Here is a 20470-nt window from a genome sequence, read left to right as displayed (position 1 = left end):
ACAGAACTAGAAGACTTTTGCAAGGAAGAATAGGCGAAACCCCCCCAAACAAGAATTGAAAGACTCTTAGCTGGCTACAGAAAGCATTTACAAGCTGTGATACTTGCCAAAGGAGGTGTTACTAAGTACTGACCATGCAGGGTGCCCAAACTTTTGCTTCGGGCCCTTTTCTTTTTTTGTTATTTTGAAACTGTAAAAGATGGAAATAGAAAAGTAATCTTGCTTAAAATATTAAAGAAATGTATCATCTTTAACTTTATGCCTTTTGGAAATCAGGTCATCTTTTACTTGATTAGCTATTCACAATAACATAAATTTTGATCGGGGTGTCCAAACTTTTGCATGCCCCTATATACTTCACATGCCAATGAGGTACAGTGTGACAACATTTTGTGCGCAGTTTAAATTCCTTTGGACACTAGTAGCAAAAGATGTCTGCACACGCACACCTTAGAGGGAACATTGACTCCAATGGGACATCCCTTTATTCTGAGACTATGACGTTGGAGCCTTGACTCTCCTACAAAGTTCCACATGGAAGGTTAGTTAAGAAGGTTCAGTCGTTAGGTATTAATGCTGGGTTAATAAAATGGATTCAACAGTGGCTAGATGGGAGATGCCAGAGAGTAGTGGTGGATAATTGTTTATCGGGATGGAGGCCGGTGACTAGCGGGGTGCCTCAGGGATCTGTTTTGGGCCCAATGTTGTTTGTAATATACATAAATGATCTGGATGATGGGGTGGTAAATTGGATTAGTAAGTATGCTGATGATACTAAGGTAGGAGGTGTTGTGGATAATGAGGTGGGTTTTCAAAGCTTGCAGGGAGATTTATGCCGGTTAGAAGAATGGGCTGAACGTTGGCAGATGGAGTTTAATGCTGAGAAGTGTGAGGTTCTACATTTTGGCAGGAATAATCCAAATAGAACATACAGGGTAAATGGTAGGGCATTGAGGAATGCAGTGGAACAGAGAGATCTAGGAATAACAGTGCATAGTTCCCTGAAGGTGGAGTCTCATGTAGATAGGGTGGTGAAGAAGGCTTTTGGAACGCTGGCCTTTATAAATCAGAGCATTGAGTACAGAAGTTGGGATGTAATGTTAAAATTGTACAAGGCATTGGTAAGGCCAAATTTGGAATATTGTGTACAGTTCTGGTCACCGAATTATAGGAAAGATATCAATAAATTAGAGAGAGTGCAGAGACGATTTACTAGGATGTTACCTGGGTTTCAGCACTTAAGTTACAGAGAAAGGTTGAACAAGTTAGATCTCTATTCATTGGAGCGTAGAAGGTTGAGGGGGGATTTGATCGAGGTATTTAAAATGTTGAGAGGGATAGATAGAGTTGACGTGAATAGGCTGTTTCCATTGAGAGTAGGGGAGATTCAAATGAGAGGACATGATTTGAGAGTTAGGGGGCAAAAGTTTAAGGGAAACATGAGGGGGTATTTCTTTACTCAGAGAGTGATAGCTGTGTGGAATGAGCTTCCTGTAGAAGTAGTAGAGGCCAGTTCAGTTGTGTCATTTAAGGTAAAATTGGATAGGTATATGGACAGGAAAGGAGTGGAGGGTTATGGGCTGAGTGCGGGTAGGTGGGACTAGGTGAGATTAAGAGTTCGGCACGGACTAGGAGGGCCGGAATGGCCTGTTTCCGTGCTGTGATTGTTATATGGTTATATGGTTATAAATAGAAACGGCCTCTCCACATCACACTATCCAGCCTTCAATAAGTTTCAGTGAGATCCTTTTGAACTCCGTGGAACCTAGGACCAGAACCATGCAACATTCCTCAAATTTCAAGCCTTTCCTTCTTTGCATCATTCTTGTGAACCTCTTCTGGACTCTTTCCAGGACTAGCACATCTTTCCTTTGATACAGGGTCCAAAATTGCTCACAATATACAGCATTGATCAGTGCTTCCCAGTAGCCCATGAGTTTAGGACTAGGTCTGAGGTCTTTATCTAACGTCACTCTTTCCCTTAATTGACCAAATCATGCATTGGTAGCTGAAGTGGATATGCAAGGTGGGTTTAAGTGGATATACGAGGTGGGTTTAAGTGGATATACAAGATTGGTTTAAGTGGATATATAAGTTGGGTTTATTGTCATATGCACTTGCTTGCAACAGGATCACAGGCATATAGGTACATAACATACATAAAATACACAGTATATTCATTATAAAAGACACAAAATTATAATAAACAATGGAAAAATACTGTGCAAATTCAAGACCTTGATGCAAAAAACAAAACAGACATGATTGTGGACAAGTCCATAACGGTAATGTTCCATTGGTGAGATAAGGTTACGGTTATGTTGATAGGTTCAAAAATCTGATCTGATGTGCACACATGCACATTTAAAGATACACACAAGAAACTGGTATTGGTTCATTGTTGTCACGTATGCCAAGATATAGTGAAAAACTTGTCTTGTGTACTGTTTGTACAGATAGTCATTAGTTCAATGCTGTTACAGCTCAGGGTGTCACAATTTGGAGTTCAATTCCAACGCTGTGTGTAAGAAGTTTGTATGTCCTTCCTATGAACAAGTGTATTTCTTCCAGGTTCTCTGGTTTCTTCGTACAGTCTAAAAATGTACTGGTTAGTAGGTCATTGTAAATTGTCCTGTGATTAGGCTAAGTAGGTGGGTTACTGGGTGGTGCATTTCATTAGGCCGGAAGGGACTGTTCTGTGCTCTATCTCTAAATAAATCAGATCAAATCATTACACAATACATTGAGCTGGAATAAGATAAAACAATAACAACACTGAATAAAGTGTAAAAGCTACTGGAAAGTGCAGTGCAGGTAAACAATAAAGTGTAGATCGTAATGAGGTCATTGTGAGTCCAAGAATCCATCTTATTGTACAAGAGGTCAATTCAAGAATCTGATAGCAGTGCAATAGAAGCTGTCCTTGAGTCTGGTGGTACATTTACATTTTGTATCTTCTGTCCAATGGGAGAGAGGAGAAGAGAGAATGTTCAGGGTGGGTGGGCCTTTGATTACGCAGGTTACTTTATTGAAGTAGTGAGAAGTATAGACAGAGTCCATTGAGGGGAGATTGGTTCCTGTGATGTCTTCCAGCTTATTGTCATTCAGCCATATGCATGGACACTGCCAAACAAAACAATGTTCCTCCGGATCAAGGTGCACAACTCAATACATATTACACAACTCATAAATAAATAAATTAACAAATTATAAGGTATATTCCAGAAGATTAACATTTAGCCTAAGGTACATTTACAACACAAGTAAAAAGTAAACAGTCTAATCCTACTTGGCTTCATATGTGATGAGACCTGGGTGCAGGCAGAGAGTTCAGTAGTCTCAAGGCCTGGGGAAGGAAGCTGTTTGTGATCCCAACTGTCCCTAATGCTGTGGTACTTCTTGCCTGATGGTAGGATGTTAAGGAGATTGTGGAACAGTTTGGAGGGATCCTTGACAGCACTCCTGATAAAAATCACAGATGGGTGAGCTGTGTCTGCAGCTCTGCAGTTTCCTGTCACAGAATACTTTCTATGGTGTATTGATAAAAATTGATAAGAGTTGGCGGGGACATGCCAAATTTCTTTAGACTCCTGAGCAAGTTGGTGAGCTTTCCTGACCATGACTTTAGTGTTTTGGATCAAGACAGACCTTCACCTGCATGGTGAAGCTCTCAACCCTCACAGCCACAAAGTCATTGATGTAGGTACGAGCATGTGTACTGCCCCAATTTCTGAAGTCGATGAGGAGATCTTTTGTTGTCATAGAGGGGAAGCTTTTTCTCATGACACCACGTCTATAAATTCTCCATCCCCTTCCTATGTCCCGATTCATCATCATTTGACATACCCCTATCTAGACTGAGTTAGAGCAGAGCAAAACATGTTTTATGTGAGGACACATGTACAGTATGTATGGGAAAGTTTAGAGAGAGAGATTGGTCTAACGTAAGCAAATGGGACTTGCAGAAATGGGCATTTTCATCAAGTTGGGCTGAAGGGATTGTTTTCATACTGTAGGTCTCTATGACTTATAAGCGTACATATATACACATGCACATATGTATCGTGCAAAACTATTTTATATACAATATGAAGACACAGTTTTCCCATTAATTTAGTTCAGGCAAGTCAGCAAGTGCGGGTCGGAGGAGGCTTGCTGAGGAGTATCGGACAGTAGAACAGTTTTCGATTTAAAATATCTATGCGGTTTTAAATGTGCACTTCTGTGTTTATTTTTGTCTGGGTGCCACCTTGTAGGACCCTCTATCGAGCCACACTTCCCCGTCTGGGATAGCGGGACTGCGCCCGCGCAGGCGGAGCCTGTGTCCTCGCCCCCGGCTCGGCTCCCTTGCAGTGTACGTGCACATGCGCGCGCGCTCACGCTCGGGTATATTTATAGATTGTCTTAAAAAAATCTATTTGCACATTATCTACAGCGACTTCTGGTTGGATTGTTTTGTTAATTTATCGGTGCCTTCTTTCCCGTTGCATTATTATTCGGCTTTAGGTTGGGGTAATTGTAAGCTTTTGTTTAAATTGTTATTAAATCCAATTTTTGGAAAAAAAACATATCAAAGGGGAGGCGTTTGTGACGGGCAACTTGTTCTCTCTCCCCTTCCTGCCATTGCACAGAGGGAGGGAGGGAGGGAGGAGGGGGTGGGGGGAAGAGAGAGAGAAAGAGAGAGCAAACCCAGAGAGGGCGCGCTCCCTGCTTGTGCATCAGTGGGAATTTTGTATCTAAGCCCATCCACAGAGGAGAGGAAGACAGATAGAGGGGTGGGTAGAGAGCGGGGAGGGGGGTACAAGAGAGGGAGAGGAGCCCGAGGAGGACAGAACTAGCCATGGGTTGTTTGGGCAACAACAAGACCGAGGATCAGCGACACGACGAGAAAGCCCAGCGAGAAGCCAACAAAAAAATCGAGAAGCAATTGCAGAAAGACAGACAGACGTATAAAGCGACTCATCGGCTCCTTCTGCTGGGTAAGCGCCGTTAAACGGCCGCTCTTGCAACATCATGTTACAATGGAGCGCTCCTCGTTTTAAATTGCAACATCCGTGCCCGGCGTGTCTCTGTATTGCAATATAATGTCAATGGAGTGCACTGAGATGTATTTTACACCGCAGTCGTGTGAGTGGAGGGCTCCTCAATATGTATTTATGTGACCATACAATCTTAATGGAGTACACCACGATTCCAATTTGTATTTCAAAATCATGTTATAGGATACGGTTTGCCGTTTCGCTTTTCTTGCAATATGATGTTAATGGAGTGCACCCTGATGTATCGTTGAATTGCAACATCGTGTCAATGGAATGCTCTTGGAATATCGTATTGCAACATCATCTTTATATCGCAATATAATGCCAGAGGAGGAGCACCTTGATGTATGGAATGCTCCACAATTATACCTTTATATTGTAACATAATGTCAGTGGAGTGCTCTCTGTCATATTTAGGTAACATAATATCAATGAAATGCTCTTCTATGTATCTCTATTGCAACATTTGTATCCAAACATAAGTTCCGTGTATCTTTATAATCACACTACTTCAATGGAATGGAGATTGATACATCGTCTAATATTGCAGTATCAGTGGAACTCCTTGAGGTATAATTATATTGCAACATATTGTCTATAGATAGTTCAATGTATCTATTTTGCAACATGTTGTTGCTCCTAAGTATATTTCAACAGAGTGCTAGTGGAGGACTGTTTGACGTATATGAATTGCGATGTAATGTGAAAGGAGGGCTTTCTGTTTCTTCACATTGCAACGTAATGTGACTGGAACTCATCACTTTGGCAAATTGCAATATTTGTCAATGCTTTTCTCATTGTTTTCTTACATTACAGTATCATGTCAATGGAGTGCAACTTGACGTGTGTTGCAACATTGTCAATATACTACTCAGTTTATTGTCTAATATTACAATATTTTGTCAGTTGTTCTTTGGCAACTGGATGCCACTGGCGTGGCCCACATTCCCAGTGTTTTGTGGTTGTAATTTCACTAGAGACCCCCTGCTATCAACTCAACATAATGTAAGATGGAGTCATAGTGGTGTTCATTCTATTAGGGAATGCAGAATTACGCAGACAATGCATTACAGATATGTCAGTGTGTGTCTGTTTCTATATGCATATATATTGTAATACATGTGCATATTTTCTCACTTTATGCACACAGTCACACACACCCACAGTAATAAGACGGTTATTATATTAATAATTGTACTTTCTTATTTGTTTGGATCTGATTCTATTTCAGGGGCTGGTGAATCTGGGAAAAGTACAATTGTCAAGCAAATGCGGATCTTGCACGTGAATGGATTTAATGCAGAGTAAGTCCAGTGTGTCACAAGCTATGGTTAAGGTTGAAAGTGAAGTCGCATGGGGCCGTGTTGATGGGAAGACTGGAGATGGTTGTGTGAGTGAATGGTTATGCATACCGGCTGGCCAATATGTGTGGAGCTGGGGCAGTTTTTGAGAACATTGTTTTGGTAAGCTGGTTTGCAAGTAGTTATATCTTGTATTGATACTGCAGCAACACTTGCAAGCAGTGACAATTTACCCTTTCCCCATATTTATATGTTGCTGTAAATTAATGTGCTTTGCTTCCACAACTCTGAGAGATCTCTTGTCACTCAGTTTATTTTAATCATGAGCTGAGAAGAAAGGTATATTTAGCTTGAATAAATCAAGCCATTCTTGTTCATGTTAATACAGAGAGAAGAAGATGAAAGTGCAAGATATTAGGAAAAATATTAAAGATGCCATCGTGGTAAGTGTTTTAATAGTTTACTTGTTCATTCCAAAAAAACAGCATACTGTTGTGACTGTGCTGGTCTTTTGACTTTTTCATTGGAACACAAATCCAACTTTGTCATTCAAATAAACTATCTCAGATTAATGTTCGTAACTGTTTCCTATCCATTTTTAGACAATAGTCTCAGCGATGAGCACTTTAATACCACCAGTCCAATTAGCTAACCCTGAGCACCAGTTTCGGTTGGATTATATTAAGAGTATCGCCCTTCTTTCAGACTTTGAATACACGCAGGTAAGAATCATTTAAAATTGCTCTCTGAGATTTTTTGGCAATCTTCCTTGCCTTATGGCTTTCTCCTTGCCGGGAATGCTGGAAAATTAGAAATGATGTTGAAAATGCTGAGAGGTGTCTCTCATTTGTTTCTTGCATTGTGTTCTTGACCAATACTGTTTGCTGTGGAACACGAAGAAGTTAATATGAAATTGGTCATGGTGTTATTGCAGTCAGAGTTGCGAGGAAGCATGCAATAAAATATTGTGGTTGAATGCATGCTTCATTCTGCTGCACTGTATAGGCTGCTGTGAACCTGTGTAAGTGCTGATTATTCTGATTTGAAACACATGACAACAGCAAAAAAAAGTGTGTCAGCTGTACTGTCTCCTGTAGGACCTAGCAGATATTGTTGTAGTATGTCTGTCCAATCTATGAAGAACTGTGGTAATATTCCAGTGTTACTACCATGGGAGTAATTTATAATTAAATTTCAGTATTAAAATCTTAATTATTTATCATCAGAGCAGCTTGTGTCATTGACTTTGGTGGACAGATGAAACAAAACTGTAATGAAAATGTCCTGTAATCTTTTTTAGTAAAATTTACATGTTTATTATTAAGTGTTCCCTTGTTTGTAACAGTGCAAGTTTATCATAATTTGTAGCCATTACTTTATAATTTGTCATAACTTATTGCAGTCCATTACTTTGCTAAGAGAACGTGCTATGTATTTTTGTTGGGAGAAATTTCAAATGTAATGAATATTATAAATGAAAATATTAATGATGAAATGTTTCATTGGACAACCACTATCTGATATTTTTATTAATTAATGCTGAGTTTATTTTGAGTTTTTGATAATAATGTCCCAATATCTTGAGTTTCATGAGTAAAAGTACCTGCAAAAAATTAGAAAATATATATTTATTTAATTTATTGCAGATTACAGAGACCTCTTTGCAAGTGTATTTCTTTTTAATTAAGTCACAGACCTCATTGTTAATTGGGTTTGGACAGTCTTTTCATGTGACTATTTAACCCTGAATTTTCCTCAGGGTAGTCAATTTATTTGATAGAAAACATTAACATTTCTAGAAAAACAAAAATTTCTGACTTTTTATTGTATGATAGTTTTCTAAAACAGTTCCAAAGGAACTTTGTTATTCTTTGATAGTGAAGAACTTCACTTTTCCACTGATAACATATCTAGTGTACCATAACTTAGTTGTATTCTGTGGGTGGCAATGGTGTGAATTGTGTTGAAGGCAATTAGTTTGTTTCTTTTACTTTATGGGTTTCTGTTACTTGAATTCCAGATTCCTCATTTTATTTCCTAAAGCATCTGTCTCCCTCTCCTTTAAGAGACTATCTTGAAATCTAATTCTTGGGCTAAGATATTCTATTAGATCTTCTTTGAGGCCCAGATTGTGTTAATGCTCTACTGAGTGCCGTGGATCATTTTACTGCATCAAAGCTGATATATTAATACGAGTTGTTGCTCTAAAATCATTTTATCAAAACATCATGAAGATGTAAAGCTCTCCTTGTGATTACTGTAATTTCCTTGTATGTGAGCTACTGAAATGTTATTACATTATCTTTTGCTTTACTGGCATATTGTAGAATTGTTTGTGTGCATAGAGAGGCCATTTGACTATTGTGTCCTTGCAGCTCTTCATAGAGTGGTTCTGAAAATTACCCTGAGTGTGTAGTGGGGTTGTAGAGAATTCTGGTAGAATTGATGGTCATGTGAGTGAGAACTAGGTTACAGTAAAAGAGTTTAAGTCAAGTTTATTGTCAGGTGCAATGATAAACTTGTAACAGCATCACAGACACAAAACAAAACAAATAAGCAACATTCACAAGAAACATAAATTTACAAGAAAGAGCACTAAAAACTGAAGTCCATTTTAGTGCAAAGTGATCAAAAGCATCAACACGTTGCTAAAGGGTGTTGTGCCAATTGTTTCAAAAGCCAGTTGGTTGAAAGAAAATAGCTGATCTTGAACCTGATGAGAAAATGGAATTACTCTGCAGCATGATTCCAGTGGCTTGGACGCCTCTTTAATTGTAATTAGGAAATAAAGTGTAAAGAGTTAGCTAATGAAAATAAAAAAATTAAGTGCTGGAAATCTTAATCAAAAGCTGGGAACCTAGCAGGTCAGGTTGAACCTATAGAAAGAAAAACAGAGATAATGTTTCAAGCTGCCGAGTACCATGGAAGAGAGAAAGATGTTAGTATGAAGGTACAGCAAGGGTGGTGGAGCAATGGATAGGAAAAGAGAAATAGCTGTTGATAGGGTGAGACCAGGGTTGCCCTGTGGATAAGCAATCAACATGGTCATCTGGCCAATGAGCTAATGGGGACAGCTTGGGAGGAAGGACATGTTCTTTTGTTCATTAAAGACTGTGAAAAGGGCAGAGAGATATAATCCAACAGAACTGACCAGTTCTGATACTAATGGAGAAAACAAGTGATAGGATTCAATACTGAATCTAGAGAGTTGCACTGATGGAAGAGGAAGTATTGTTCTTTAAGTTTGCACTGGGGATCATTATAATAACGTAGGAAGCCACAGACCAATTGGTCCGAGTGGGAATGGGATGGAGAATTAAAGTAGCAGGCAATGGGAAGCTTAGGGCCACCCCTGCAGATAGAATGCAGAGCAGTCATCTAATGTGCAATTGGTGAATCTACTATAGAAAAGACCCTACCTCGAATACCGAATACAGTACACGGGAGTAGAAGGAACTTAATCCCTACATCTCTAGGAAGGACTGTTGCATTCTTGGATGAAGGGAATGGAAGAGGTGAAAGCACTTCCAGTGGTTGTATGAGCATATGTGATAAAAGGGCAAAGGGTTGGTTTCACCATTTCTTCCTTTCTTTCTCTCTCTATTGCCAAATATACCTCCTCAGCAGACAGTTAATCTGTATACCTTTCCAATGGCAAAATATCAAATTCTTGAATGGACCTCTTGTATGATAAGATGGACTCTTAAGGCTGATTTATACTTATGTGTCACATCTACACTGTAGGTCGCGTGTACCCTATGCCGTAGGGTGACGTGCACCTCCCCAAAAAAGTAACTCATGCATCGCGGCGGCGAAGACCGCAACAACTGTGATTGGTCCGCTTGGTAGCATCGCATTTCCTCCTATGCATTTCCGGTTGCTTCTTCTCCACCGTGTCTGTACACCGATGTGAAATTGCGAAATCGTCAAATCTACCTGTCGACATGTGAAAATGCTTGAAATCCATTTCCTCATCCACGTCTCTCACGAAGAAACTCAACACAGTGGCATAGAAACCCCAGCGCCAACTAGCCGTGCACGCCAGCGCATGCTTGCTATGGCGTAGAGCCTACGCAGGAGTATAAATCAGGCCTATGGCGTAGCCCATACACAGAAGTATAAAACAGCCTTTAGCGTCAGTATACCTTGTTGTGATCTTGCACTTTATCATATAGCTGCACAGCACTTTTTTGGTAGCTTTTACACTTTATTTTGTTTGCACTGTTGTTATTCTAGCTCAATGCACTGTGTAATGATCTGATCTGTGTGTACAGTATGCAAGGCAAGCTTTTCACTGCATCTTGATGCATGTGACAATAGTAAACCAATACCAGTGCTCCCTTGAAACTCATTGTGATTTTGGTTCCTGCACTCCCTTTAACTCACAAAGATTTTGGTTCCTTTGATGCGTATTAACTCCCCAGAGCCACTCCCTTTAAACTATCAGATTCACTGGAAGATTCATTATGATAAAGTGTTGGGTGATTGGTGCTTGGTTTATTATTGTTACATTGCCAAGATAAAGAGTAAAGCATTGGCTTGCATGCCCTCCAATCAGATCATACCATATGACATTGAGGTATTACAAAAAGGAACAAAACAAAAACAGAAGAACTTTACAGTTTCAGTGAAAATGCAGTGTAGGGAAGCAAAGTGCTGGAGACACAATGAAGTAGAATCAGAGATCAAAATTCATATTCAATGTGTAGGAAGTCGGCTCAAGAGCATTGATAGAAATACCATCCACAAGTTCAGAAGCTGGTACGAACGAACTTGAAAGTTACCAGATTAATGGAATTTTACCGCATTATGATGCTAAGAATAGTAAAGACTGAGCATCACCCTCCCTTCTTCCACTAAACCTCACAAAACCTCAAGGTGCACATTATGTGCAATAAAAGACTCTTCTAACCAACACCATTTGGCATTATAATGTCCCTTTCAAAATCAAGCCAAGATTCTAAAATTTCAGTGTCATAATGGAAAATAACAATAAAATATTTACTGTTGATACCACATTTGATTTGGTTGTTTTTGGTCAAAGAATGATAGGAACAATCATTTAGGAATCTGGGCCAGTGGTACAATTGACTCGTTTGAACTATGATGCAATTATTTTGAAAAACCCTTGACCTGCTTTGAGATCAATAAGTAACCTCAGATATTTTTAACTCTGTTAATTTTAAGAGATTTGTTTCTAATTATAGAATTAATATTAAAACTAACAATGAAAGTGTGTTACCAGTGCAAGGCCCATTAATAGTAACTAGACTGAACTGGCAGTTTTCGATCAACCTATCTTTTTTCACATTTCCTTCCTTCCCTTGCAGCACCCTAGTAGCCCAGAGGTCAGGGGCCTACCTGAAACCCCTTTTCTGTTAAATGATACAGAGCTGTGAGAGTGAGAGATGGAATATTCATACAGAGACTAGAAGTATAGCTCCCATTAGGAACCCAGTAGATGCTCAGGGGTTTTTGGGTGCATTGGAAGGAGCTGTACGCCTATTCCATAGTTTGGATGTTCTGTTGTGCCTCTCCATTTTTAGCCCTGTTCAATACACATACGGTAGATTGAATTGGTAAAAGCATTAAAGAAAGATTACCTTTCGTTGTCACATGTACATTGAAACATACAGTGAGATGTGTCATTTGCATCAACGACCAGCACAGTCAAGGATGTGCTGGGGGCAGCCCACAAGAGTTGCCATGACTCTGGTGCCAACATAACATGCCCAAACTTACTACTCCTAACTCCTATGTCTTTGGAATGTGGGAGGAAACGCATGCGGTCAGGGGCAGAATGTACAAACTCCTGGGAATTGAACCACGATCTTCTGATCGTTGGAACTTAAAGTGTAATCTAACCACTATGCTGCTGTACTATGTAATAATTCACTAATACTAAATTATTTTAGTATTAATAATAATTCTGGGTAAGCTCTCAGAATCAGTTTCCTCTTGTATTTTAAATGTGGTTTAAGATTCTTGGAGCCCAATTATTTGAAAAGCAAGCGGAAATATGCTGGTTGTTAATGGGGTGTAGCTGTCACGTTGTTCAATGATACTTACCCCCTCAGAGACTCACATATTTCCTCATTCATTTGGGACATTTACACCAATGTTTAACTTTAGACTTACAATCATTGGCTCACAGACTGATTGTCCCTGGTCATATCGAATTAGTGTGGCCGATCTTTGGCCAAATGGTGCTTCACGTTTTTTATTTACAGTAATAAATTACAATAGCATTGGCTCCATCAGCAATCTTGGGAACTACATACATGGTAAATATGGCTGGATTTTTCACTGATGTAATCATTATCTGGTGGGAGAGTGATCTCCAAGTATAAGTATTAATGAGTAGTTTTTAAACATACAAGGTTCTGCAGATATCCAGAGTAACACAGCCAAACTAATGGAGGAACTCAGCAGGTCAGGTAGCATCTATGGAAAGGAATAAAGAGGCAATATTTCGGACTAATAATGCTGCCATGGCCATGAAAGGAGAAAGATTGGGCATGGAGCTGGCAAACAGTACCCCATAAGAACCCAGTGGTACAGAAATGCCAATAGAAGCTTCAAAGACTTCATCCCTGGGAGAGGAAGGATCTTTGAAGACGGGCTACAGCTGAGGAAAATTCGGAAGTCTGGCCTAGGACAGAGGACTCTGGCGAGCTGCTGTCGGAGGCCTACACCCAGTCAGGGTGGTGGGCAAAGAAGTAGTAGTAGTTTTGGCTGAGACTGTTCATCTGATGTGAGTAGCTTAAAAATGTTTTATTAAAGTGAATCCTGAATTCATGGCAAGAAGAAGCCACTGTTGGTCTTCTGATCCCACTGCACGATGAGACAAATTTATAGTCATCGCAGAGTAATGCAAAAATGTGGTAGTTCATGATGCTTGAATAGGATATGTTCGAGTAGAATCTACGTGCAGTACTGAGAGTCCACAGTCAACGTGAAGACGCTCTGCTTCTGGTGTCTTTTCAAGAGTACTGATTGTTGTGACTGACTAAAACTGAGTCACACGGAAGTTGTAACTGGGAAATATAAAATCTTTATTTACACAGCAAACCTCCAAGAGAGAGAGAATCCAAGCATCTCTCTCTTCTGACACAATGTTTTATACTTTCCAATGCAAAGGTAATAATAAACTATCAACTATAGTTTCAATTGCTGTAATCATTTACTTATCTTTAACATTCATAGTATATTCAAATAAATTTAAAGATTTACATATTTACAATAGTAACACATCCACCTATCAGAGCCTCTTAGCATATTCAAATGGAAGGAGTCAAAGAGTACCAGTAGTTGCTTTTTGGTTGGCTGCCCGTGACTGGTGGTGTTCCACAGGGGTTGGTGTTGAGTCCACTTCTTTTCAAATTATATGTAAAAGATTTGGATGATAGAATTGATAGCTTTGTAGCCAAGCTGCGGACAATTCAAAGATAGGCGAGGGCCGGGTAGTGCTGAGGAAGCAGGGAGTCTGCAGAGGGGCTTAGACAGATTGACAGAATGGGCAAAGATGTAACAGATGGCGTATAGTGTAGAGAAGTGTATGATTATGCACTTTGGTAGAAGGAATAAAGCAGTAGACTATTTTCTAAGCAGAGGGGAAATTCAAAAATCATGTGCAAGAGGACTTGGGGGTTATTGAATAGAATTTTGTAAAGGTTAAACTGCAGGTTGAGTTGATGATAAGGAAGGTGAATGAAAGGGAATGCACACGAAATGCTGGACAAACTCAGCAGGTCAAGCAGTATCTATGCATATAAATTCAACATTTTGATCTGGACCCTTCTTCAGGATTGGAAAGTAACAGGGAAGACGCCAGAATAAAAAGGTGGGATGAAAGAAAGGAGGACTAGGTAGAAGGTGATAGGTGAAGCAGGTGGGTGGGAAAGGAAAAAGGTGTAGAGAAGAAGGAATGCATTAGGAGGGGAGAGTGGATCATGGGAGAAAGGTAAGAAGGAGAGTCACGAGGGGGAGGGGATAGGCAAGTGAGGAGAGAGACCAGAGTGGGGAATAGAAGAAGAGGGAAAGGGGAAGGGAAAATTTACCAGAAGGAGAAATTGATGTTCATACTGCCAGGTTGGAGACCACCTAGACAGAATATGAGGTGCTGATCCTTCACCCTGAGGGTGGCCTCATCGTGGCATAAGAGGAAGCCATGGACCAACGTGCCAGAACAGGAATGGGGATAGGAATTAAAATGGTTGGCCACCAGGAAATTCCACTCTGGTGGATGGAGCAGAGGTGTTTGTCAAAGCAATCCCCCAAATCGGGTCTCACCAGTGCATCAGGAGGAGCAGATACCATACAAGACCCCAGCAGATCTGTAGGTGAAGTGTTGACTCATCTTGAAGGACTGTTTGGGGCCCTGCAGGTGTGTAGCATTTCTCTAGCTTGCAGTGATATGTGCCAGGAGCGAATGGATAGACAAGGGAATCTGGAAGCAAGCGATCCCTGTGGAAAATGGAGAGAAGTATTGAATTGAATTGACTTTATTTCTTACATCCTTCACATACACGAGGAGTAAAAATCTTTACGTTACATCTCTGTCTAAATGTGTAATCAAAGTAATTTATAACACATAGAACAGTCAGTGTAACATAGAAATACACTCAATTCAGCATGAGTTTAGCAGTCTGATGGCCTCGTGGAAGAAGCTGTCCCAGAGCCTGCTGGTCCTGGCTTTTATACTGCAGTATCATTTCCCGGATGGTAGCAGCTGGAATAGATTGTGGTTGTGGTGACTTGGGTTCTCAATGATCCTAGGGGTCCTTTTTACACACCTGTCTTTGTAAATGTCCTGAATCATGGGAAATTCACAACTACAGATGCACTGGGCTGTCCGTACCACTCTCTGAAGAACCCTGCGATTAAGGGAGGCACAGTTCCCATACCAGTCAGTAATGCGGCCAGTCAGGGTGTTCTCAGTTGTGCCCCTGTAGAAAGATCTTAAGATTTAGAGACCCATTTCTAACTTCCTCAACCATCTGAGGTGAAAGAGGCACTGTTATGCCTTTTCCACCACACAGCTGGTTTATACCGACCATGTGAGGTCCTTGGTGATGTGGATACCGAAGAACTTAAAGCTGTTTACCCTCTCAACCCCAGATCCATTGATGTCAATAGGGGTTAGCCCGTCTTCATTTCTCCTGTAATCTACAACCAGCTCCATTGTTTTTGTGACATTGAGAGAGAGGTTGTTTTCTTGATGCCACTATGTCAGAGAGATGACGAGATGACTTCTTCCCTGTAGGCCACCTCGTTATTGTTTGAGATTAGGCCAGTCAATGTAGTGTCATCAGCAAACTTAATTAGCAATTAGAGCTGTGGGTGGTGACACAGTCATGGGTATACAGAGAGTAAAGGAGGGGACTTCGTGCACAGCCCTGAGGGGCTCCTATGTTTAAAGATGTGTTTAGTGGTAGGATCCCATTGAAGATGGCGGAAGATGCAAACAATGATATGTTGGATGTGGAAGCTCAATGAGCGGTCTCCTACCGCTCAGATTATTACTAACTCCCAAATTTCTAAGCCCTTTAAATTACAGCGGGGAACTAGACAAGGTTGTCCTCTTAGTCCTTTACTTTTTGCTTTAGCTATAGAACCCTTAGCAATAGCACTTCTAGAATCTAAGGACATTTCTAGTATACTAAGGGAAGGTATGTCTCATAAAATTTCATTATACGCTGATGATATTTTACGTTTTATCTCTAACACTGAAACTTCTTTACCTTTGGTTCTTTCTTTAATCTCCCAGTTTAGTTCTTTTTCAGGATACAAGGTAAACCTACATAAAAGTGAGCTATTTCCTATAAATGACCTAATGTCATCAAATGCCAAATTTCCGTTCAAAGTTGTTACAAGTCAATTTACATATCTAGGTGTAACAATTATTAAAAACTTCAAGAATTTATTTAAAGAAAACTTAAACCCCTTATTGAATTATGTGAAAAAGACACTTTCTAAATGGTCCCCTCTTTCTTTATTCCTAATTGGCCGAATTAATTCAATTAAAATGAAGATTCTTCCTAAATTTTTATATCTTTTTCAGGCCTTACCTATTTTTATTCCTAAGATGTACTTTGATTCTTTAGATTCAATTTTAACCTCTTATATTTGGAATAATAAACAAGCTCATTTAAGTAAAGTTTACTTACAAAGAAATAAAGAGATGGGTATACTAGCCCTGCCCAATTTTAGGTTTTACTATTGGGCTGCCAATATAAGGAATATTACTTTCTGGTCCTGTTATATTTATCATAAAAATTGCCCATCATGTGTCTCCTTAGAAGTTAATTCTGTAAAAAATTCCTCTATTGTCTCTCTTCTTGGATCATACTCTTCTTTTTCAGCAAATAAAACAACAGATAACATAATTGTTAAGCAAAATTTAAGGATCTGGTCTCAATTTAGAAAATTTTTTGGTTTAGCGAATTTTTCATTATCATCTCCCATTCTCCTTAATTTTTTTTTTATCCCTTCCATGACTGATAAAGTCTTTAAAGATTGGGATGAACTAGGTATTAAGTGTTTTTGGGACCTGTTTATCTCAGGATCTCTTGCTTCATTTGACCAATTGTCAAAGAAATTTGCACTCCCAAAAACACATTTTTACAGGTACCTTCAAATTAGAAATTTTCTACGTTTCCAATTAGCTACTTTTCCTATAGGTCCTGATAAAAATTTACTGGACGATCTTTTAAATTTAAAACCTTTTGTTAATGGTTCTATTACTGGTATCTATAACTTGTTGATTGATTCTAGACAAGACTTTTTAGATAAAATAAAAAAAGCTTGGGAGGATGACCTAAATTGTCAGATTTCTGATGATAGATGGAATAAAATTCTTAAACGGGTTAATAAATCATCTTTCTGTGCTCGTCATTCTCTTTTACAATTTAAAGTGGTTCATAGAGCTTACATTTCTAAACAGAAGCTGTCCAGTTTTTACCCGAATGTTTCTCCACTTTGTAATGAATGCAACTCTGCTGATGCCTCTTTAATTCATATGTTTTGGTTTTGCCCTACAATTGAAAAGTTTTGGCAGGAAGTATTTCATACCTTCTCACAACTTTTTAGGGTCCAATTTGACCCAAATCCCCTTACTGCCTTGTTTGGTATTATTGCAAATGAAGATTTAACTTTAAATACTCCTAACCTACAGGTTTTAGTTTTTACCTCTCTTTTAGCAAGAAGAGCAATCTTGCTTAAATGGAAGGAGTCTACCCCTCCTACACATCTTCAATGGCTACATGATATTATGTCTTATTTAAATTTAGAAAAGATCCGCTGCTCAGTCTTAAATTCGAAACAATCTTTTTATGATATTTGGGGACCTTTCCTAAATTACTTCTCCAATTTATAAAGTTTAACAGTGCACAGACTTTTATGTATATTTTTATCTTCTCTTAAGTGAATATGTTTTTTTTCTAATTATCCATTGTCATCCATCAGCTTTTTTCTTTGGTACTTGGTAGGGGATTGACTTTATTTTTATTAAAAAAAATTCTTTTATGATGTATGACTTATCTTTAAATTTTTGATTACAGTGTGGTATACCTTTATGTGTTATGCTATAACATTTTGATCAATTTTATTACAATATATGAATGTACACAAGTTATGTTGAGATGTATCTATGTGTTGCACTCTGTAAATCTTGTTTTTTTTTCTTCTTTGAATAAAAATATTGTAAAAAGAAAGGATGTGGAAGCTCATGGAGTAGTAAATTAAGGACAAGAGGAATTCAATCCATGTTAGGCAGTAGAAAGATGGGGTGAGCACAGTGAGGCAAATGCAATGTTAGCATTCATTTTGAGAGGACTAGAATATAACAGCAAGGATGTAATGCTGAAGCTTTGTAAGGCTTTGGTCAAACCACGTGGAATTTTGTGAGTGGTTTTGGGCCCCTTACCTCGGAAAAGATCTGCTGGTATTGAAGAGGAGGTTCACAAGAATGTTTTCAGGAATGAAAGGGTTAACATGATGAGCATTTGATGTGCCTCACTGGAGCTTAGAAGAATGAGAGGAGGATCTGACTGAAATCTATTGAATATTGAAAGGCCTAGATAGAGTGGCTGTGGGGAGGATGCCTCCTATAGTGGATGAGTGTTGGACCAGAGGGCCCAGCCTCAGAATAGAAGGCGATCCATTTAGGACAGAGATGATGAAGAATTTCTTTAGCCAAAAGGTAGTGAATCTGTGGAATTCATTGGCACAGATTACTGTGGAGGCCAAGTGATTGAGTATATTTAAAGCAGAGGTTCTTGATTAGTCAGGGCATTAAAGGCTATGGGGAGTAGGCAGGAGAATAGGGTTGAGAAGGGTAATAAATGAATCACAATGGAAAGGTGGAGCAGAATCGATGGGCCGAATTGCCTAATTCTGCTCCCATGTCTTATGGTTCTAAAAGGCAGGACGTACCCCTTTTGTTACAGTGTTGAGATGTATATACAATTAACCAGAAGGTTAAGTGACAAAACACTTGTCCTGATCTGTGCATTAAGTGGCAGGGATACATGTTAACAATGTGCTGAAGCAGGAACACTCATCTGTTGTCTTCCCTATGTAGTTTCAATGGGGAAGAAAGCCACAAAGTATCAGCTGGAAGTTAAATTGTGCACAGGTTTTATTTCCTGAAGAGTGGTTCTCATTTTAGTTCATCCATAATCATGCTATCCATAATTTCATAACTCTAGAATGATCCCTGACATTGACAAAAGATAAAGGAAAGAGTAGGAAAATGGAGCTTATAGTGCAGTTGTTTTTCTGACCTTCAGATTTGTTCTCCCTACAGTAAAGTCCAAGTCATTTATGTGTAACCAGAAAATCAATGATCCTAAAACTGACCCCAGGGCATCAGAGCTACAAACCACTGATAAACATTTGCATTTGCTGCCTCCTGTCACATTATGCTGATCATTGGCACACACGTTTATTTTCTGAGCTAAGGTATTTAATGAGGTACTTTATCAAAAGCCTTCTGGAAGTCCATCTGAACACCATCTCCTGCACGGTCTTCATCAACCCTTTCTAGGAATGGACAGTTTCTGTGACAATACCCCAAAGGAAGATTTTCAAATTGCTTTATGATGTAGTTCGAGCCATATAGTTATACAGCACAGAAACAAGCCCTCCACTCAGTGAGTGTATGTTGATCACGAAGCACCCATTTATACTAATCCTGATTTAGTTCTCCCCTCATTCCCATCAATTGCCCCATTGTCTACCACTCAACTGCACACTAGCAACAATTATCTGAGCGACCCACATGTCTTTGTTATGTGGGAGGAAACCAGAGCACTTGGGCTAAGCTCCTAGTCACGGGGCTGAAATACAGACTCCACACAGTCATCACTGGAGGTCGGGATTGAACACGGGTGACTGGAGCAGAGAGGGAGCTGTGTTTCATTGCTGCAATCATGCTGTCCGCAAACTTCTTGCACGTGGCAGTTCCGATGCAAAGCGCTAGTTAGAGCCTGAATAGAAGATGGGCTCGTGATCTGAGTGTCAAGCTACATTAAATTATGCCCTCAAGCACATGCCTGTTTTTTTTTGTTTGTACTTGTTTTGTGAAGTTCCACTGAAGCTTGGAGGAACAAACGGTTATTGCAATGAGTGACAGAGTTATATAGCATAGAATCAGACCCTTCAGCCCAACTTGTCCATACTGATCAAGGCACCTACCTCAGCAAGTCCCAATCTATGATTTTATAAGCCTCTAGAAGGTCACCTCTCGGCCTCCTTCATTCCAGGTGAAGCAGTCCCTGCTTGTCCAGTCTTTCTTTATAACTGAAGTTCTCCAGTCCCAGCAACATTTTTTGTGTATTCTTTCATCACCCTCTTAACTGTGGATGCCAAAAGTCAGTATTTGGCTTGGTCAGAGTGATATAAAGGGTGCTGCCCAGAGAGAGTGCTGATTGCCTTTGTGCGTGGGTGTGTGTGTGTGTGTTTAAATTATTTTAAAACTTACTGTACACTTAAACATATGAATCATTTAAAACATTTTATTTTGATAGAAGCAGTCGAATGGCAGGCCCTTCAGCCCGCTGAGCCTGCGTCCACTTGCACACCCTACGTTAATCTCATTTTTAAAACATGCCCACATTCCCATGAGCT

At 39.5% G+C, this 20470-nt stretch overlaps 1 protein-coding gene across 5 annotated transcripts in view; it reads left to right on the top strand.

The window, feature by feature from the left end:
* The window catches only part of LOC140728390 (guanine nucleotide-binding protein G(s) subunit alpha-like), a 362674-nt gene that overhangs the window by 115393 nt on the left and 226811 nt on the right, over positions 1 to 20470 (top strand). For 3 of the 5 annotated variants that reach the window (XM_073047061.1, XM_073047052.1, XM_073047043.1), the window contains 3 exons: positions 6271 to 6343; positions 6729 to 6783; positions 6943 to 7062. In XM_073047061.1, coding sequence (XP_072903162.1) covers positions 6271 to 6343; positions 6729 to 6783; positions 6943 to 7062 — 248 coding nt within the window. Of the gene's footprint in view, positions 1 to 4712; positions 4980 to 6270; positions 6344 to 6728; positions 6784 to 6942; positions 7063 to 20470 lie in introns of those variants that run through there. The other 2 variants (XM_073047071.1, XM_073047081.1) reach the window with 2 other exon arrangements.

Source organism: Hemitrygon akajei, chromosome 1, assembly GCF_048418815.1.
Source record: "Hemitrygon akajei chromosome 1, sHemAka1.3, whole genome shotgun sequence".
In the NCBI taxonomy this organism is placed as follows: Eukaryota; Metazoa; Chordata; class Chondrichthyes; order Myliobatiformes; family Dasyatidae; genus Hemitrygon; species Hemitrygon akajei.
The sequence above is the reverse complement of the archived record's forward strand: the minus strand, read 5'-3'. Positions and strand labels throughout refer to the sequence as shown.